This window comes from Rhincodon typus, chromosome 16 (genome assembly GCF_021869965.1).
Source record: "Rhincodon typus isolate 14 chromosome 16, sRhiTyp1.1, whole genome shotgun sequence".
NCBI lineage: Eukaryota > Metazoa > Chordata > Chondrichthyes > Orectolobiformes > Rhincodontidae > Rhincodon > Rhincodon typus.
The window spans coordinates 21,226,084-21,244,311 of record NC_063347.1 but is presented as its reverse complement, the minus strand read 5'-3'; the positions used below and the strand labels follow the sequence as shown (position 1 = coordinate 21,244,311).

The 18,228-nt window shown below is 43.0% G+C and overlaps 1 protein-coding gene across 1 annotated transcript in view; it reads left to right on the top strand.

The window, feature by feature from the left end:
* atg7 (ATG7 autophagy related 7 homolog (S. cerevisiae)) overlaps positions 1–18,228 on the top strand; it is a 122,247-nt gene that overhangs the window by 40,194 nt on the left and 63,825 nt on the right. Inside the window, exon 8 of the mRNA XM_048606554.1 lies at positions 5,950–6,030. Coding sequence (XP_048462511.1) covers positions 5,950–6,030 — 81 coding nt within the window. The remainder of the gene's footprint in view (positions 1–5,949; positions 6,031–18,228) is intronic.

The window sequence follows — 18,228 nt, the reverse complement described above, 5'->3', positions numbered from 1 at the left end:
ATGTTTCGGGCCTAGACCCTTCATCAGAAATGGGGGAGGGGAAGGGGGTTCTGAAATAAATAGGGAGAGAGGGGGAGGCGGATAGAAAATGGATAGAGGAGAAGATAGGTGGAGAGGAAACAGACAGGTCGAAGAGACGGGGATGGAGCCAGTAAAGGTGAGTGTAGGTGGGGAGTTAGGGAGGGGATAGGTCAGTCCAGGGAGGACGGGCAGGTCAAGGGGGCGTGATGAGGTTAGTAGGTAGGAGATGGGGGTGCGGCTTGAGGTGGAAGGAGGGGATAGCTGGGAGGAAGAACAGGTTAGGGAGGCGGGGACGAGCTGGGCTGGTTTTGGGATGCGGTAGTGGGAGGGGAGATTTTGAAGCTTGTGAAATCCACATTGATACCATTGGGCTGCAGGGTTCCCAAGCGGAATATGAGTTGCTGTTCCTGCAACCTTCGGGTGGCATCATTGTGGCACTGCAGGAGGCCCATGATGGACATGTCGTCTGAGGAATGGGAGGGGGAGTTGAAATGGTTCGCGACTGGGAGGTGCAGTTGTTTATTGCGAACCGAGCGTAGGTGTTCTGCAAAGCGGTCCCCGAGCCTCCGCTTGGTTTCCCCGATGTAGAGGAGGCCACAACGGGTACAGCGGATGCAGTATACCACATTGGCAGATGTGCAGGTGAACATCTGCTTGATGTGGAAAGTCTTCTTGGGGCCTGGGATGGGGGTGAGGGAGGAGGTATGGGGACAGGTGTAGCACTTCCTGCGGTTGCAGGGAAAAGTGCCGGGTGTGGTGAGGTTGGAGGGGAGTGTGGAGCGGACAAGGGAGTCACGGAGAGAGTGGTCCCTCCGGAAAGCAGATAAAGGTGGGGAGGGAAAGATGTCTTTGGTGGTGGGGTCGGATTGCAGATGGCGGAAGTGTCGGAGGATGATGCGTTGGATCCGGAGGTTGGTGGGGTGGTACGTGAGGACGAGGGCGATTCTTTTTTGTTTGTTATTGCGGGGACGGGGTGTGAGGGATGAGTTGCGGGAAATGTGGGAGACACGGTTGAGGGCGTTCTCGACCACTGAGTGGGGGGGAATGTTGCAGTCCTTGAAAAACGAGGACATCTGAGACGTACGGGAGTGGAATGCCTCATCCTGGGAGCAGATGCGGCGGAGGCGAAGGAATTGGGAATAGGGGATGGCATTTTTGCAGGAAGGTGGGTGAGAGGAGGTGTATTCTAGGTAGCTGTGGGAGTCGGTGGGCTTGAAATGGATATCGGTTTCTAGGTGGTTGCCTGAGATGGAGACAGAGAGGTCCAGGAAGGGGAGAGAGGTATTAGAGATGGTCCAGGTGAACTTAAGGTTGGGGTGGAAGGTGTTAGTGAAGTGGATGAACTGTTCGAGCTCCTCGTGAGAGCACGAGGCGGCGCCGATACAGTTATCAATGTAACAGAGGAAGAGGTGGGATTTAGGGCCAGTGTAGGTACGGAAGATGGATTGTTCCACATAACCTACAAGGAGGCAGGCATAGCTTGGCCCCATGCAGGTACCCATGGCCACCCCCTTTGTCAGAACCCCCTTCCCCTCCCCCATTTCTGATGAAGGGTCTAGGCCCGAAACGTCGGCCTTTATGCTCCTATGATGCTGCTTGGCCTGCTGTGTTCATCCAGCTCTGCACCTTGTTGTCTCTGCACTTTTTAACTAGTGTGATTTTGCTGAGGTCTGGGGCTCAAAGTGAATAATTTGGCCTGTATTCCTGACAGTGCCGGTTTAATATTGTGATTGAAAGGATCTTACACTTAACTAATTAAATGTGAGATTTAGAAGAGATTAAAGAGCAGGTGGAAATGATCAACAAGTGAAAAAAGACTAGTGTTTTAAATGGTGAGCATTCTCTTTGATTTTTTTTATCCTTCAGCTGTCTAATGGTTTTTTCATGCTCTAGTGATTGTGGCCAAGAAGTGTGGTAGGTAGGTAGGTTTCTATCAATGCAATATACATTGATAGGCGATGGACTAGTGGTATTAGCACTGAACTGTTAATCCAGAGACCTAGGTATGTTCTGGAGACTTGACTTTGAATCCTGCCACAGCAGATGATGGAATTTAAGTTCAATAAAAATTGGAATTAATCATCTAATCGACTGTTGGAAAAGCCCATCTGGCTCACTAATGTCCTATAGGGCAGGAAACTGCCATCCTTACCTAGTGTGGCCTACACAAGCCACACAGCAATGTGGTTGACTTTTAACTACTCTCTGAGCAATTAGGGATGGGCAATAAATGCTCACCTAGCCAGCAACCCCCTCATCCTGTGAATAAATAAAATAAACATTAAACCCGTCATCACAAGCTGCATTGCAGTGTTATGAGGTGATTTCAACCTTCTTTCTTATAGGAAGCAATTTTCTGCCACTGTGTTCCTATGGCAACCTAGTTGAAGGCAGAAACGCTTCATATCTGTAATTATGAGCACCTAACCAACTGCTGTTATTCTAGGCCACAGTGTGTTAGTCATTGAACTTGATGTACTAAATCTTACTGCATAGAAGTTTCCAAAGCTGCATCTGACCAGAGCTAAAAGTCAAGGAAAGAAAAACCTAAATTCATGGATAAATAGTATTAACCTGCAGTTTTCAGGTGACAGTCTTGATAAAAGACTGCCCAATTCCTTCCTTTTGCTTTTTTCTCTTTGTGGTTGAAAACGGCCCCAAGGTTGAGTATTTAATTTTCTTGGTAGTCATCAATGTTATTTTACTATTGAGCAGATTATTATGATAGTGTAGTGTTCACCTCTTATTTAGCTGTGTTCAACTGCTATGATAGTTGAAAATTGTTTCTAAAGAAAGCAGCATTGGGTCTGATGGCAGTGACATCTCAGGACTCTAGGTGGTGTCATAAGCAAATATATTTGGTTCAGCAAGATTTAATTAGCAGTCAGTATGCCCTAAGGAAAAAAAAATGGTTTTATTTAACACATTCAGTACAGTTATTGTAAATGAAAACGGATTTTTGAGCTGAAATTACGCTCCACTGTCATTATTGAAGTGAATACAAGATTGGAATTAGACTGTGTGGGGGGAAAAAAATCTTGTATTGCCCCACCAGAATACAGCTCTTGCACATGCCTACTTATGAGATTTCACTTGCAGCTATTTCTGTGTGGGCAGATAGGTGGCAGATTCAGTTCAATGTTTGAAAAAAAATGATGCAATACTTTTTGGAAGTAAGTATAAGATAAATAAATGCACTTGAAATGGTCAGATATTAATTGGTGTCGAATCCAGAAGGACTTTGATGCACACATTTAGTGACAGCATTGCAGATAGCCTAACTATAATCTTCCAAAAATGCTCCCAATTCATAAAATTTCCTTTTACATTGGAAAATTTCACATCCCCTGCACCATTTTAAGATACGTGAGAAAAAATATACAATTATAGGTAAGTTGCCTTACATAGTTGGGAAATTAATAGCTAGTCTATAGTTAAGCATCTGTAGTTAGACTGATCAGAGATCAAGTTTGGATTTTTGAAAGGTAAATCATGTTTGATGAAATGTTAGAATTTTTGAAACAATAACAAGTAATGGACAGACCGTAAGAGATAGGAGCAGAATTACTCCACTCAGCCGATCGAGTCTGCTCTGTCATTCAGTCATGGCTAAACTTTCTCAACTTTATTCTCTTGCCTTTTCCCCATAACCCTTCTTTCTCCCTTACTAATCAATAACCTATTTATCTCTGTCTTGAAACATTCAATGATTTGGCCTCCATAGCAATGAGGGATAAAAAAATTATTTTATGAATGCATCATTGAAATGTCACAATCTGCAGCAATGAGTTCCACAGATTAACCACCTTCTGACTGAAGAAATTCCTCCTCATCTCAGTCCCAAAGAATCATCCTTTCACTTTGAGGTTGTAACCTCGGGTCCTCGTCTCTCCTATTAGTGGAAACCTCTTCTCCATATCCACTCTGTCCAGGCTTCTCAGTATTCTGTAAGTTTCAGTGAGATCTCCCTCATCCTTCTGAACTCCATAGAGTACACACCCAGAGATCTCGACCACTTCTCACATAACAAGCCCTTCATCCCGAGGATCATTCTTGTAAACCTCGTCTGGATCCCCTCTAATGCCAGCGTGTCCTTCCTTAAGATACAGGGCCCAAAACTGGTTACGGGGGAATCTCTCTGGATGTTATTTATGTCAATTTCCAAAAAGCTCATCAGAAGTCCCTCGTAAGATTTTGCTAGATTTCATTGAAGCTCATGGAATTGAAGGTAAACTGTTGACCAGGTTAGAAAATTGGTTGAACAGAAAGGACAGCGAGTAGTGATTTTGGGCATGTACTCTAATTGTCAAGAAGTGACTAATCGTGTATCCCATGGATCTGTCCTGGGGCCTCAACTGTTCACAGTAATTATTGCTAAGTTAAGTGATGAAATAGAAAGCTACAAATCCAAATTTGCGAATGTGACAACCATTGGTTGGATTTTAAGGAAGCATAAAATTGCAAAGAGACATAAAATAATTTTTGTATGAATACATTGCTGAAATGTCACAAACAGGTACAGAAAATAATCAGAAGACCTAGGGAACCCTAGTACTTTTCCCTAGAGGACTGATTGCAGTGGGCAGAAGTCATACTTGAGCTATTTAAAGCCCTAGTAAGGCCATACTTGGAGTCCTGTAAATGGTTTGTAGAAATAATATATTGGCCTTGAAGGGACTAGGCTTACTTGAATGATTTCTGGTCATTAATGATTATTCCACAAAGAGAAATTAGACAAAAGATGATGGCATTCGCTGGAATTCAGAATAAGAAATTTGATCAAAACTTTTAGCATATTAAGAGGAACAGATGGTCTAGATAGAGTTAAACTACTTTTGCTGTTTGGGAAGAAATGACGCATGGATTGAGTTCTCATTTTTAGATTTTCAAAGTGAAAAAAAGAAACACTTCTCCACAAATGTTGATAGAAATTTGAAGCTCTCTTCTGCAAGCGGTAATTGATGTTTCGTCAATTGTTATTTGTATAACTGAGTGATAGATTTTTGTTCTGTAAATGTTGTTAAGAAATATGGGGCCAAGACAGGTGCAGGTCTTGAAGATTAACCATGACCTCAATGAATTACAGAACAGGCACGGGTGGCTACTTCTCCTGTTCCTACGCACAAAGGATATTTCCAAAATCCTTAGCTTTACATCTGAAGAAAAGGAATACAAAAGCAAAGAAGTGCTTTCGAATTTGTTCAATGCCATGATTAGGCATAGCATATTGTGTATCATTTCAGACATCTTATGATAGAAGGATAGAAAAGCAGCAAAATTGACAATTGTAAGTTTATTAGGATATAATCAGTGGTGAGGGGTTGTAGTTTTGAAGAGGGAATGGAAACTTACAGGTTTACAAATAATGTTAAGGTTATAAAGAGTTGTGACAAATTAATTGGAATCATAAAATGTTTAAACCCCAGTAGGAATCTATTCAGCCCATAATATCCATCTTACTGCCCTGCCTTTTCCCTGGAAATATCTTGTCTTCAGATAATTGTCTAGATGTCTTCTGAAAAACACAATGAGTTGTCCTGTACCGCACTCTCAGGCATTCCAGACCCCAACCACTCACTGTAAAAACAAATTTAATCTCTGGTTGCATCTGGTCATTATATCTGAAATATTCTGTTTCTGTGGTATATTGTTTCTACTTCCAATGGTCAACAAGATAATAATGAACAGTTTAAAAAAAATTAAGGTTAAATAATCATGTACCGTAGCTCTTTAAAAGCAAGACTATTGAAGTATGTGAGGAGCAAGGGAAAAGGGGGAATTAGATTATCAGGCTCATGTGGAGAAAAGCAGCAGCTCTGGACCCGCTAATCCCTTCTATTTAGATCATTGGCTGTGGACCCTACAGCTGCGGCAACTAACTATACTTTATAAACCTGTGATCAATGTAACATTTCCCCCTTCTTTTAGATCCGTGGCTTTTTGTCAAGATTTGACAATGTCCTTCCAGCAAGTTTAGCATTTGACAAGTGCACAGCATGTTCACCAGTGGTAAGTTTCTTCACAATCAGACTTTCAAAGAAATGGTTTCAAAGCAACACAAACTGAGTTTAAAGTGTTTATTTTCTGCAAAGCCCCTTTTTCAATTGTGTAACAAATAAATGCTTCTAATTTTGAAACCAACTCATTGTGTGTTTTAATAGTATCTTTTAATGCTGTCATAAATTTGTTTGTTATAGGTTGCAGGAGGACAGGGCTTTCACAGTTTTTTGTTAGAAGTATTTTTTATTATTGTTTGTTTTTCTTCCCTATTTCTCAGACGCTCCCAAAGCATCGAATTCAAGCTGAGTGAATGGGAGACTTTCTCCCAGGTCACCCTGTAGCCGCCACCAAAGTGTTCTGCTGGTGTACCACTTATCTCAAGCTGTTACTAGTACCACACTAAAATATTAGTTGTGTTTTATTTTTATAGGCGACGGTCCAGAGAATAATGTGTTTTTTTTTCCTTTACCATGGGACCCTGTTGTAAATTGGCCATTTGCACTACGTCAGCCTGCTCAAATGATTATTGCTTTATGCAATTGTAAACATTTTTACTTACTGTCGAGAAATATTTTCAAATAGATTTTTTTATTGGGAAAATGGAGTATATTCACACCCTAGGTCAAAACATATTTCAAATGTTATGTTCTATTGTGTATTTCAGTAAAACAATATTTTTATTCAGTAAGTTTCCTCTAAGTGTTTGTATTATGTTCAGTAAGCCCCCTCTATCAGCGCTTGTGAACTCTCCAATGATATCATGGGCTCAAGCTTCCCTTCTCGGGTGGCACAGTGGCTCACTGATTAGCATTGCTACCTCACAGCATCAGGGATCCAGGTTCTAGTCCAGCCTCGGGCAACTGTCTGTGTGGAGTTTGCACCTTCTCCCCGTGTCTGCATGAGTTTCCTCCGACAGTCCAAAGATGTACAGGTTACGTGGACTGGCCATGCTAAATTGCCCATAGCGTCCAGGGATGTGCAGGCTAAGTGGACTAGCCATGGAAAATGCAGGGTTTACAGGGATAGGAGAGGGAGGTGGGTTTGGGTAGGATGCTCTTCAGAGGATCAGTAAGGACTCTGTGGGCCGAATGGCCTGCTTCCACACTGTAGGGATTCTATGATTCTCTTCCCATTGTTTTCCCTTGATGTGGAAAAGGTACTCAATATTTCACTCTGCTCTTGCCTTAGTATCTGCCAGTCCTGCTGGTGCCTTCAGCAATCTATTATGCTCAATAATTATCATTGGTGAGTGTGGGACCCTGATCTGCTCCTCTTCAACAGAGGATGGGTATTAGCCAGCCTCTGTCTTAGCAAAATAGGTGGTTTACTGAATTGACAATGTCTTGCTTCTCCCAAAATTGCTAACTGTAAACCTGTGTAACGGGGATTACAGAGCTAGCATTTGGTTGGTTAAGAATGAGTCATAGCACATCTTTATGTGAACTTTCCATGTCCAACTCTCTGAACCTCCACTCTGAACCATTTGACAAACCCGGAGATTGATCAATGGGACAAGGATTGAAAGGAATTTTGGTGACAATGGCATGTGGAATCCAATTTCTTGCAATGGTGGAGGAAATTGATGCCCACTTATATGATCATGGCAATTAAAACAGCAAATGAAGGAATGGGTTGTGAAAACCAAGTTAGGAAAAAATAGTGAGATATCCTCGGCTCATTCCAGCCACCCCCAGCTTCTCTACCTTCTGCTTCCTCCCATATTGCACGCACTAGGGGCCGTTTAGACTACCTAAAAGGGATGAAATCCTGCAGATTCTAGCCCTCTCCAAGCCATTGTTCTCTTGCAGGACAAATGTCAGATTTAAATGAAGGGCATTGATACTGTGGGACCAACCTTGTCAGAAAACCAAAGCATTTGGTTGTTCTTGACTACTTGAGAACTGTTTTAAGCAAACTCCTGAGAGTGGTTCTCTCCCCTTATACTAAAAAAGAAAACTGTTGACCTTTTGAGACCTTGAGCCGAGTGTAATTTCCTACGAGGTGGATGAGCTACCAATTCCAGGCATTAGCACATACTGATTGAATTGCAGGTATGTGTAATGAAGCTGAACCCAGAAATTTATTGTTGTTGAGGGTGACTACTATTAATGTTGCATCCAGCTGCTACCAATTCAAACCCAACGTACAGATCCCCACATCTGTGTCTAAACAAGGATCCATGCTGTATTAAATGGAGCATTTAGCAGCTCAGCCAACGGGGTACTCCAATTGAAGTTTATCCAAATGTAGACTTTAGCAAATGTGATTAGATTTATAAGTTTTAGCTGAGACACACAAGTATATGGTAATAATTATAATTAACATTGGTGTGCTGTACAGGTTGTAAAAATTCCAGAAACCAAGACCACATAAGCTTTGAGGGGATAAAATTGTTTGGGTAAATGTTAGACTGAGGAACAATGCTTAAGCCTTGAATTTGTTAAATCCACATAATCCATGACCGATGCAATTTTAAATGTGTGTTTGTCCAAAGTATAACTCTAACGCCATTGACTTTGGACGACGGGATGCTCCCAGCTGAATATAACACAAACTCACCTGATCAATCAAGTCGAACAAGGTTCTGTGAAAATGAATCTGTTTCATAATCCATTGCTGAACTTTGTCTCCTATAGCTTAGTCATAGGAGACAAGGTAACAGAGGAAGGATGCTTTTCAGAGTGGAGGCCTGTAACTAGTGGTGTTCCACAGGGATCAGTGCTAGGACCACTGCTCTTCGTGATCTGCATAAATGATTTGGAGGAAAACCTAGTTGGTCTAATTAGTAAGTCTGCAAACGACACAAATATTGGTGGCATTGCAGATAGTGAGGAGGATTATCAGAGGATTCAGTAGGATATAGATCAATTGGAGGCATGGGCAGAAAAATGGTAGACGGAGTTTAATCCGGACAAATGTGGGATGATGCGTTTTGGAAGGTCAAGTACAGGTGGAAATTATACAGTGAATGGCAGAACCCTTAGGAGTATTGATATGCAGAGAGATCTGGGTGTGCGGGTCCACAGATCACTGAAGGTAGTCAAAAAAAGGCCTATGGCATGCTCGCCTTCACTGGAAGGAACATTGAGTTTAAGGATTGACAAGCTGTGCTGCAGCTTTATAGAACTTTAATCAGGCCACACTTGGAATATTGCATACAGTTCTGGTCACCACACTACCTGAACGATGTGGATGCTTTGGAGAGGGTACGAAAAAAGTTTACCAGGATGTTGCCTGGTATGAGGGATTCTAGCTATGAAGAAAAGTTGGATAGACTGGGTTTGTTTTCACTGGAACACAGGAGTTTGAGGGATGACCTAATAGATGTTTATAAGATTGTGAATGGCATGGATAGAGTGGAAAGTATGAGGCTTTTTACCCAGGTTGGAGGGATCGATTGCTGGGTGACACAGGTTCAAGGTGCAAGGGGAGAAGTTTAAAAGAGATGTGCGAGGCAAGTTTTTCACACAATGGTTGGTGAGTGCCTGGTACTTGTTGCCAGAGGAAGTAGGGAGAGCAGGCACAATAGCAGCATTCAAGAAGCAGCTGGATGAATACATGCATAGGAAGGGAATAGAGAGATATGGATCCTGTAAGTGAAGACAGTCCTTGGTATGGACGGGCAAAATGTGTCGGCGCAGGCTTGGAGGGCCAAAAGGCCTGTTCCTGTGCTCTATTGTTCTTTGTTCATCCACCTCCTAAATGGTTCAAGCAAATAAAATGGCCATATCTATGTCTCTAATCCTACATTCCTCTGATTAGTGCCCTGTCAGCATCCGAATTTTAACTCATTTTGGTGACTGCTTTGCCCTGAGCTCTGGGATTCCCTCCTTAGTCTTCTCTCTGCCTGTTTATCTTGCTTGCTTTCTTCAAAATGCTCCTTAAAAACCCATCTCTTTGACCATAGTTTTGGCTATCTGATCTTGTGGCTATCCTTATTTGCATCATGTTATATAAGGTCATGGTTCTGAAGGGGTCAGTGTTCAATGTTACATTGGCTGTACCCATTCTACAGATACTTCTCACAATCTGTGAATGGAGACAAGATGTTCTACTCTAACTTTTGGAAGGTGCGGGCATATCTGTGCCCACTCCTGAAGGTCCAAGTAGTTATGCTTGATCAAATGTCACTGTACTTACGGCTATCGATAAACATTCTCGTTATCTAAACATTGTGCTCTTTCTGTCTTACTCTACAGTGGTATTTCTCTATCACTGATCGCTAGATTGTGCCAAGTCAGAAAAAAATAAAGGAAGATTGGTAGTAATTCTTACCCAGTACCAAATACTAGTAGAGGTGGCAAATACCACACGTACCAGGTGCGGTCACCTGTGAAAATACCATAGTCAGTGTTACATTCTATCTCATAATGGCTCTGGGAAGTGCCTTGCCATGTTTTATTGCATTCACTATGCTAAGTAAATATAAGTTGTTAAAAATGTATTTGCATAAGAACTGCCAGCTTTGATCGTTTGTACATAAATAATAAGCTATCCTTTAATTTTTTTTGTAATTTAGAAGATTGAGAAATTTACCAATAAAAATATTTGTTGTACCTATCAGTGGGATGTTGCCACTTGTGCTGTGGGGGTTGACTGCAGGTTTGATGAGGCTTGAGCACTTGCCAGCATTTAGACTGACAGCACTCGCTTACAAAGAAATGGCAATTGGGCTATTATGCTGGAAGGTTGCTGGTGGCCTTGGAATGTTAACCGAGCATGATTCACCAACTTGAGAGTGTGCTGTGGAAGAAAGTGAACTGAGAAAACAGGCCCTCCATAACCGGGCATTTTTTTTGTTGCATTAAAAGTATTTTGGGTACATTATTTTACCAAGGTCACTGTTAGATGATGTGTAACTTGAGCATGCACGATTAGTAATTCTGGATCGCAGGTGTTAACCTAAGTGAGGGAAATATCTTCATTCTCAGGTTGCCAGCCTCATGTGAAAGGTTACGAGTTGAAGGCTCACTCCAAAGTACATAATTGCTACTGACACTCTAGAACAGTACTGATGGTGGTCCACACTGTGATGCAACATTCTGTCACGATTCAATTCAGGCAGGGTTTCATGTTGTGGTTGAATAGGTTCAGTGTAGGTAGCGGACAGGTTCTTGGGGGGAGTTGATAGAGTGTCACGAGTGCGAAACACTCTCAAACCTACGGTTTTGGCTTGGAATAACTTAACTTCCAGACCTCATCAGTGTGCTGCCAGTCAGTTATCATACAATGACAGTTAGAAGGACGGCATGTCACGGGCAGCACCAGACATAGCTCAAAATAAAATGTCACCCAGCTGAAGCTCCCAACACAAAACAACCTGTATTATAGACAGTATAAATAGCATGTGATAGGGCCAAGTGAACCCACTACCAATGGGTCATATCTAAGCTCTACAATCCTGCCCATGTCCAGCTGTGAATGGTGGCCAATTGAGCAACTCATAGGAGCAGGAGGCTCCTCAAGTATCCCTACGCTCCATTATGGGAGAGCCTTGCACATCAGTGTAAAAGAGAGGGCTGAAGCATTTGTATCCATCTTCAGCTAGAAGTGCCAAATGGATCCTCCACCTGAGGTCCCCCACAGATGCCATTCTTCAGCCAATTCAGTTCACTGTATGGAATATCAAGAAATGGCTGAAAGCGCTAAATACTAAAAAGGCTACATCATCATAGGATCATCATCATAGGATCCCTACAGTGGTGAAGGCTACTTGTGCTCAACAATTGGCTGCGCTTTTGCCAAGCTTTTCCAGCCTGGTTACAACACTCGGATCTACCTGACGGTGTTGAAAACGTTTTCCGGTATCTCCTGTCCACAAATGCGAGGGGAAAAATGAGAGAGCCAATAACCACCCCATCAGGCTACTCACGATCACCAGCAAAGGATGAAAAGTCATCAATAATGCTATCAAGCAGGACTTGCACTACAATAACCTGCTCGTTGACACAGTTTTGGGTCACCAAGATCTTGTGGCTCAGATGTCATTACAATCTTGTTTCAACACATAGACAAAAACAAAATGGTGGATACCAGAGGTAAGGTGAGAGTGACTGCCTTTGACAACAAGGCAGCTTTATATTGAGTTTATTTAAATTCATTTACAGGATGTGGGTATCGCTGGCTAATCCAGCATTTATTGCCCATTCCTAATTGCCAAGGGGGCATTGTCAACCACATTGCTGTGGGTCTGGAGTCACATGTAGACCAGACCAGGTAAGGATGACATTAATCAACCAGATGGTTTTTTCTGACAATTGTCAGTTCCATGATGATCATTAGACTCTTAATTCCGGATTTGTTTTTTTGTTGAATTCAAATTCCACCATGAGCCATGACAGGATGTAAACCCAGGTCCCCAGAACATTACCTGAGTATCTGGATTAATAGTCTAGTGACAATATTGCTAAGCCATTGCCTCCCCATGAGGCATCAAGGAGCCCTAACAAAACCAGAATCAATGGCAATGCAGGGCAAGTCTCTCCATTGATTGGAGTCATACCTTGCATAAAATATGATGGTTTTGATTATTGGAGGTCAATCGTCTTAATCCCAGGACATCACAAAAAGAGTTCCTTGGGGAAGCTAAATAATTGCAACCGTCTTCAGCCTGTTCGCCAATGACCTTCCTGCCATCATTAAGTCAGAAATGAGGATGTTCACTCATGATTGCAAATGCTCAGTACTATTTGTAACTCCTCAGATACTGCAGTAGGACCATATATAACATTAAGGCTTGCGCTAGTAGGTAGCAAATAGCACTGTTGCCAAGCAATGACTATCTCCAACAAGAGAGAATATAACCGTTGCTTCTTGACATTGAATGGCCTTACCATCACTGAATCCCCTACTATCATCATTCTGGGGTTATCGTTGGCTGGAAACTGAACTGGACGAGCCATTTTTGTTTTATATGGAATGAGTGTGCACTGGCAAGGCCAGCATTTCTGCCCTGTCCCTAATTGTCGTTGAACTGAGTGAAGCCATTTCTCAGGATTGTTGAAAGGCAGCCAGACTACTGTAGGTCTGGATTCACTTTTGACCAAAGCAGATAAGGATGACAGATTTCCTTCCCTAAAGGAAATTTTAATGACCAAGAATTGGTGGTTGTTCTATGGTCGCTATTGCTGTGAATAGCTTCCAATTTCCACCTCTTAATTGCATTTAAATTCCACCAACTCTCACAATGCGACTTTGCCCTGCATTCCTAGAACAGTAGCTGATTACTTGTCCAGTAGCATTACCACTATGCCATTATGTCCTCCATATAAATATTGTGGCTACAAAATCAAGTTAGAGGCTAGGCTATGGTTATTAAAACTCATCGCCTGTCTCACCCTAATGCCTGCTTACAATCTACAAGGTACAAGTCAGGAGTGTGATGGAATACTCTCCACTTGCCCAGAGGAGTGTAACTGCAACAGCTCCCAAGAAGCTCCATGCCATTCAAGACAAAGCAGCCTGCTTATTTATGTTCCATCCTCCACCTTCAACATTCAGTCCCCCCACTACCAATGTGCAGTGGAAGTATTGTGTACTATGTATAAGCTGTACCGCAACATTCACTAAAGCTCCTTAGACAGTACCTTCCAAACTCACTGTGTCTTCAATCTAGGACAAGTGTAGCAGATGTATAAGGGAGCAAAACTAATTGCAATGCTCCCTCCAACCCATGCACCATCCTTACTTGGAACAATATCGCCATGCCTGCACTACAGTCACAGCTGCCCCGTGACTGGGTCTAAATCCTAGAACTCCCTTCCACTGCGGCTCTGGTTGTGCCGACCTGCCATGGGCTGCTGTGGTTCAAGAACAGAGCTCACCACCATCATCTCGAGGGCAATTAAAGGTGGGCAATAAGTGCTGGTCCAGCAAGTAGCATGTGCATCTTCTGAATGCATTTTAAAAAGGTCGAGTAACTACAGGCTGTTGGCATGCGCCAAGAGAAATTAAAGGAACATCTTTTGGATTGAGGAAAGCTGTGGCTTCTCTTATGAAACAGGCAGGAACATTCCTACTGTTGCTGGCCTCTCAAAGGAGAAGTTTCCACTTAGCTTGGACGATCACTTCCATCTCTGCAGACCTAGTTCAGCTCAGGAAGGATGCCAAAGCAGCTTCCTCACTTTGGCTGCAGTTAAAACATGATTTGGTCTTTTTGACATAGAATCCCTATAGTGCAGAAAGAGGCCATTCAGCCATGAGTCCACATCAACCCTCTGAAGAGCATCCCACATAGACCCAGCACCCCCACTCTATCCCCATAACCCCACATTTAGCATGGCCAATCCACCTAAGCTGCATATCTTTGGACACATAATGGAACACTTTCATTCTTGAGACCGCTCTTTGTTTTAGGCCATCAGTTCATCTGGCTACATCAATCGAAAGGATGAAAATAGAAATGACATGAAAGGATCAAGGTTAAAGTGGATGAGTTACCTGTTTGTTTTTAGCAACACACCAGCCCAATTCCCGCTAGACAAATTGGATTAATTTCACCCCTATTGTAGATAATAAGGTAATATTTTTTATAAAACCTGATATCTCTGTTGAGAGTAGGGACATGAGCAAATTTCAGAAAGAAATGAGAAGGTGGTTTTACATGGTTCCCAAGTGTGATTTTTATAGATGAGGTCCATGAATTACTGTTATCAAGAAGACTGAAGACATGTTCCACTAAAATCAACGTATTGGATTGAACATGACCAAAAATTGGCTAAGTGCCAGTTTCATAGGGCTTTCTCTCCATGAATCTTTATCAAGTTAACTTGTGCAATTCTCCACTGCTGACCTCATTGTGCAATTCTCCACTGCTGACCTCATTGTGTATACACCGCTGCTCTATGGCACTGCTCTATCTTGCCCTCACCAGCACCAGAAGGACTCGCCACTGACAGGACCTTCTCAGATTCCTGCTGCTGGCACCACATTTAAAGCTCAGCTGTGCACCAAGTCAAATGCTGCCAGAGAGGATTAACCTTTCACAGTATACGCTGTACAAAAGAAACACAAAAGCTACTGAGGGTGCGCAGGGACACGAATGACTCCTCATTGGAAATAGAAGAACACATTTGTAAATGTCTTGCAGCTTCATGTCATCATGCTTTGGATCGACTGTCACGTTAGCTGCAGCTATAAAAATGAAGCCATAGACACCCCTAGTTCTTGGTGTCATACCGTGCCAGAGCCCTGTCTGAAGGAGAGCTACTCTTTCCCTGACACCCAGCATTGCATAACGGCTTGTTATTATTCAGTGTGGGAACAGCACATTTTGGAAAGCCTTCAAATAGTTGATAACTAACTATTTTTGAAATCAGCAGGAAAAGGGAAGAAAAAAACAAACAAAAAAAGTGATGCATTTGCTTCTGGGACTGAACAGGTGCTTCTTGCCTCTGGAGCAATAACAAATTTACAGGCAATGAATGATGACTTCCACCAACTGAGATTGATTGGAAACAGGTGTCAATTAAGTCTTTTCTGGCTTGTTGCACCATACACTGCATTGTTCTATCCTGCTGGAGGTTGTGTTCGACACGCTCAGTGCTGTCATCGTCCTCCTTGGAAGACTACTGCTGCTGTCCCCACTCTTCACCATCCATCATATCCCCTCTTTTCCCGCTTACATACTGTGCCCTGCATGACTGGAGAATTATAAATTGCACACTCTCTGAATTGCACTGCAAGGCAAAGGAATAATGATGCAAACATCAGAACCCCTTCTCAGGAGTGCTGTCCTCTGTTTCATAGTGGCTTTGGTGGAAGAATGGGCTGCACTGGAGCTGCACTCGGCGTCAGACTTGGGATTGTAAAATGGATAGTGATTGCAGAGGGTAGCCCTGGTCTCCTACTGGCCATCCTTATAAGGCACCCAGCTCTAATAGGCATCATGGCACTTTCAGTGCACTTGGTGCAGACTTCTAAGGTGTGGTACTGATGATCAGAGATGAACTGTACATTGAATGGAATCCTTTTTTTGTTGATGAAGTCAGCCACATTATGATATGACACTCGCGATGCAATGTATGTACAATTTATAGCATCACCGTCCTAGCAATGTTTACAATACCTTTTACCCAGACTATAGCACTGATGTCATCCTGGAGAAATCGGACGAAGTGGTGTGATCTGTCACAAATTGCATCAATAACACCCTTGATACATTTGTGGGGTGAGGACTGAGAAATCCTGTACAGGTCCCCAGTGGCTTCTGGGAAGCAGCCAGTCACATAGGCGTTTAGTACAGCTGTCACCTTAACAGCCATCAGGATAGGATGTTCACCTACCCCTTCAGGTTTCAAGTCTCGTTCGAAATGATGAAGCAGCTCTTCGACAGTGTTCTTGGGGGCATCCTCAGCCTGCGATGGCACTACACTTCAGTCATCTGGAGAAAGTGGCATCATTGACAATAGACTGTAGGCCACTTGCATTTCATCTGAGTTCTGAGTGGATTTTCTGCTGCTTCATTTTTACATGGGGGTGTTCAGCAGCCATCGGATGTTCCTGCTGGTCCTTGGCTTGCTGATACATTTGTTTTTCCTTCATTTTGCTGTGTCTTTGTAGCACCACAGTCTCGGTGATGATTACCCCTGCTGTGGCTGGATCCATTGGTCGCAAGTCCAATGAACAGACATGGGGAATATCAGGAACACAGCAGTTACTTAATTATCTGATCAGTCACTAGTTGCATCATACACAAAATGACCATTTAATACACTCCTTTGTACAGGAGTCATGGAGGCCTCTGGCCAGAAGTACATGGGATACCTGCATACCTTACTCTGACATGTTTGGTCATAACATTGAGTATAGAAGTTGGGATGTCATGTTGTGCAGTACAGGACATTGGTGAGGCCACTTTTGGAATACTTGAGTACAGTTCTGGTCTTCCTTCTATAGGAAGGATGTTGTTAAACTTGAGAGTGTGCAGAAAGGTTTACAAGGATGTTACTGGGACTGGACGGTTTGAGCGATAGGGAGAGACTGAATAAGCTGAGGCTTTTCACCTTGGAGTATTGGAGGCTGTAGAGTAGCCTTATAGAAGTTGATAAAATCATGAGGGCCGTGGATAGGGTGAATAGCCAAGGTCTTTTTCCTAGTCCAAAACTAGAGGACATTGATTTAAGGTGAGAGGGGAAAGATGTAAAAAGGACCTGAGGGGAAACTTTTTCACACAGAGGACGGTGCATGTATGGAACGAACTACCAGATGAAGTGTTGGAGGCTGGTATAATTACAACCTTTAAAAGGCATCTGGATGGGTATATGAGTAGGAAGGGTTTAGAGGGATATGGGTCAAATTCTGGAAAATATGACTAGGTCAGAGTAGAATGTCTGGTTGACGTGGATGGGAAGGGTCTGTTTCCATGCTATATGACTGTATATGCAGTAGACACCACGTTATTTAATGTAGTGGGAAATTGTAAGTGCAGTCAGATTACTGAAGCCTTCACCAACATTCCCCACCCCCAATCAAAGGTCGAGGTAAGAGTAAATCAGCTCCATGCCCTTCTGTAGTCTGAGACCTGGATTGCCTTTGTGAACTGTGGCCTACTTCCCTGACTGTCTTGGGAGGATGGCTTCCAGACCTTTGGCTTACCATTATTCCCCAGAATGGTTGTACTGGTAAAGACACAACTCCCTGACCCTGCCCAAGCGACCAATGGACTATGTCCAAGCCCATGCACAGATATTAACTGATGCCTTGACTTACGGTGCCAATAGCCCCTGATGGATGACATGACTTGACGGAGGTCTTACACCTCTTAGACTTTGAGACATGGCCACTGGTTGATGTAAATGCAGTGTATTATGGAAGTGGCTTGGTGCTGATCAGCAGCATTTCCATCCCCTTGACTGATCCCTGCTGACAAAGACAAGACACGGCAGCACAGAAGTATCGTGAGGCTGCAAGTTCTGAATGAGGCAGCAAACTACTAAAAGGCGAGATGGAGATCCTTGAAGCATCCAAGTAGGTGCAAAGCAAGTGATTGCTAAGAATGCAAGTGACAAGCCCTGAGATGCAGTCTGCTGCAATGCGTGAGATGAGTGGCTGCCCCTACACACCAAAGCAGCCTGGCAGTAGAGTAGCATTGCAACCAAAAGAATCAGTTAACTTGAAAGTATAGCATTGAAATGATGAGCTGAGTTCCAAGTCAGTTCGAAATGTGCCAGTATGATGATGTGACGTTAGCGTATGTCCAGTTCCTCT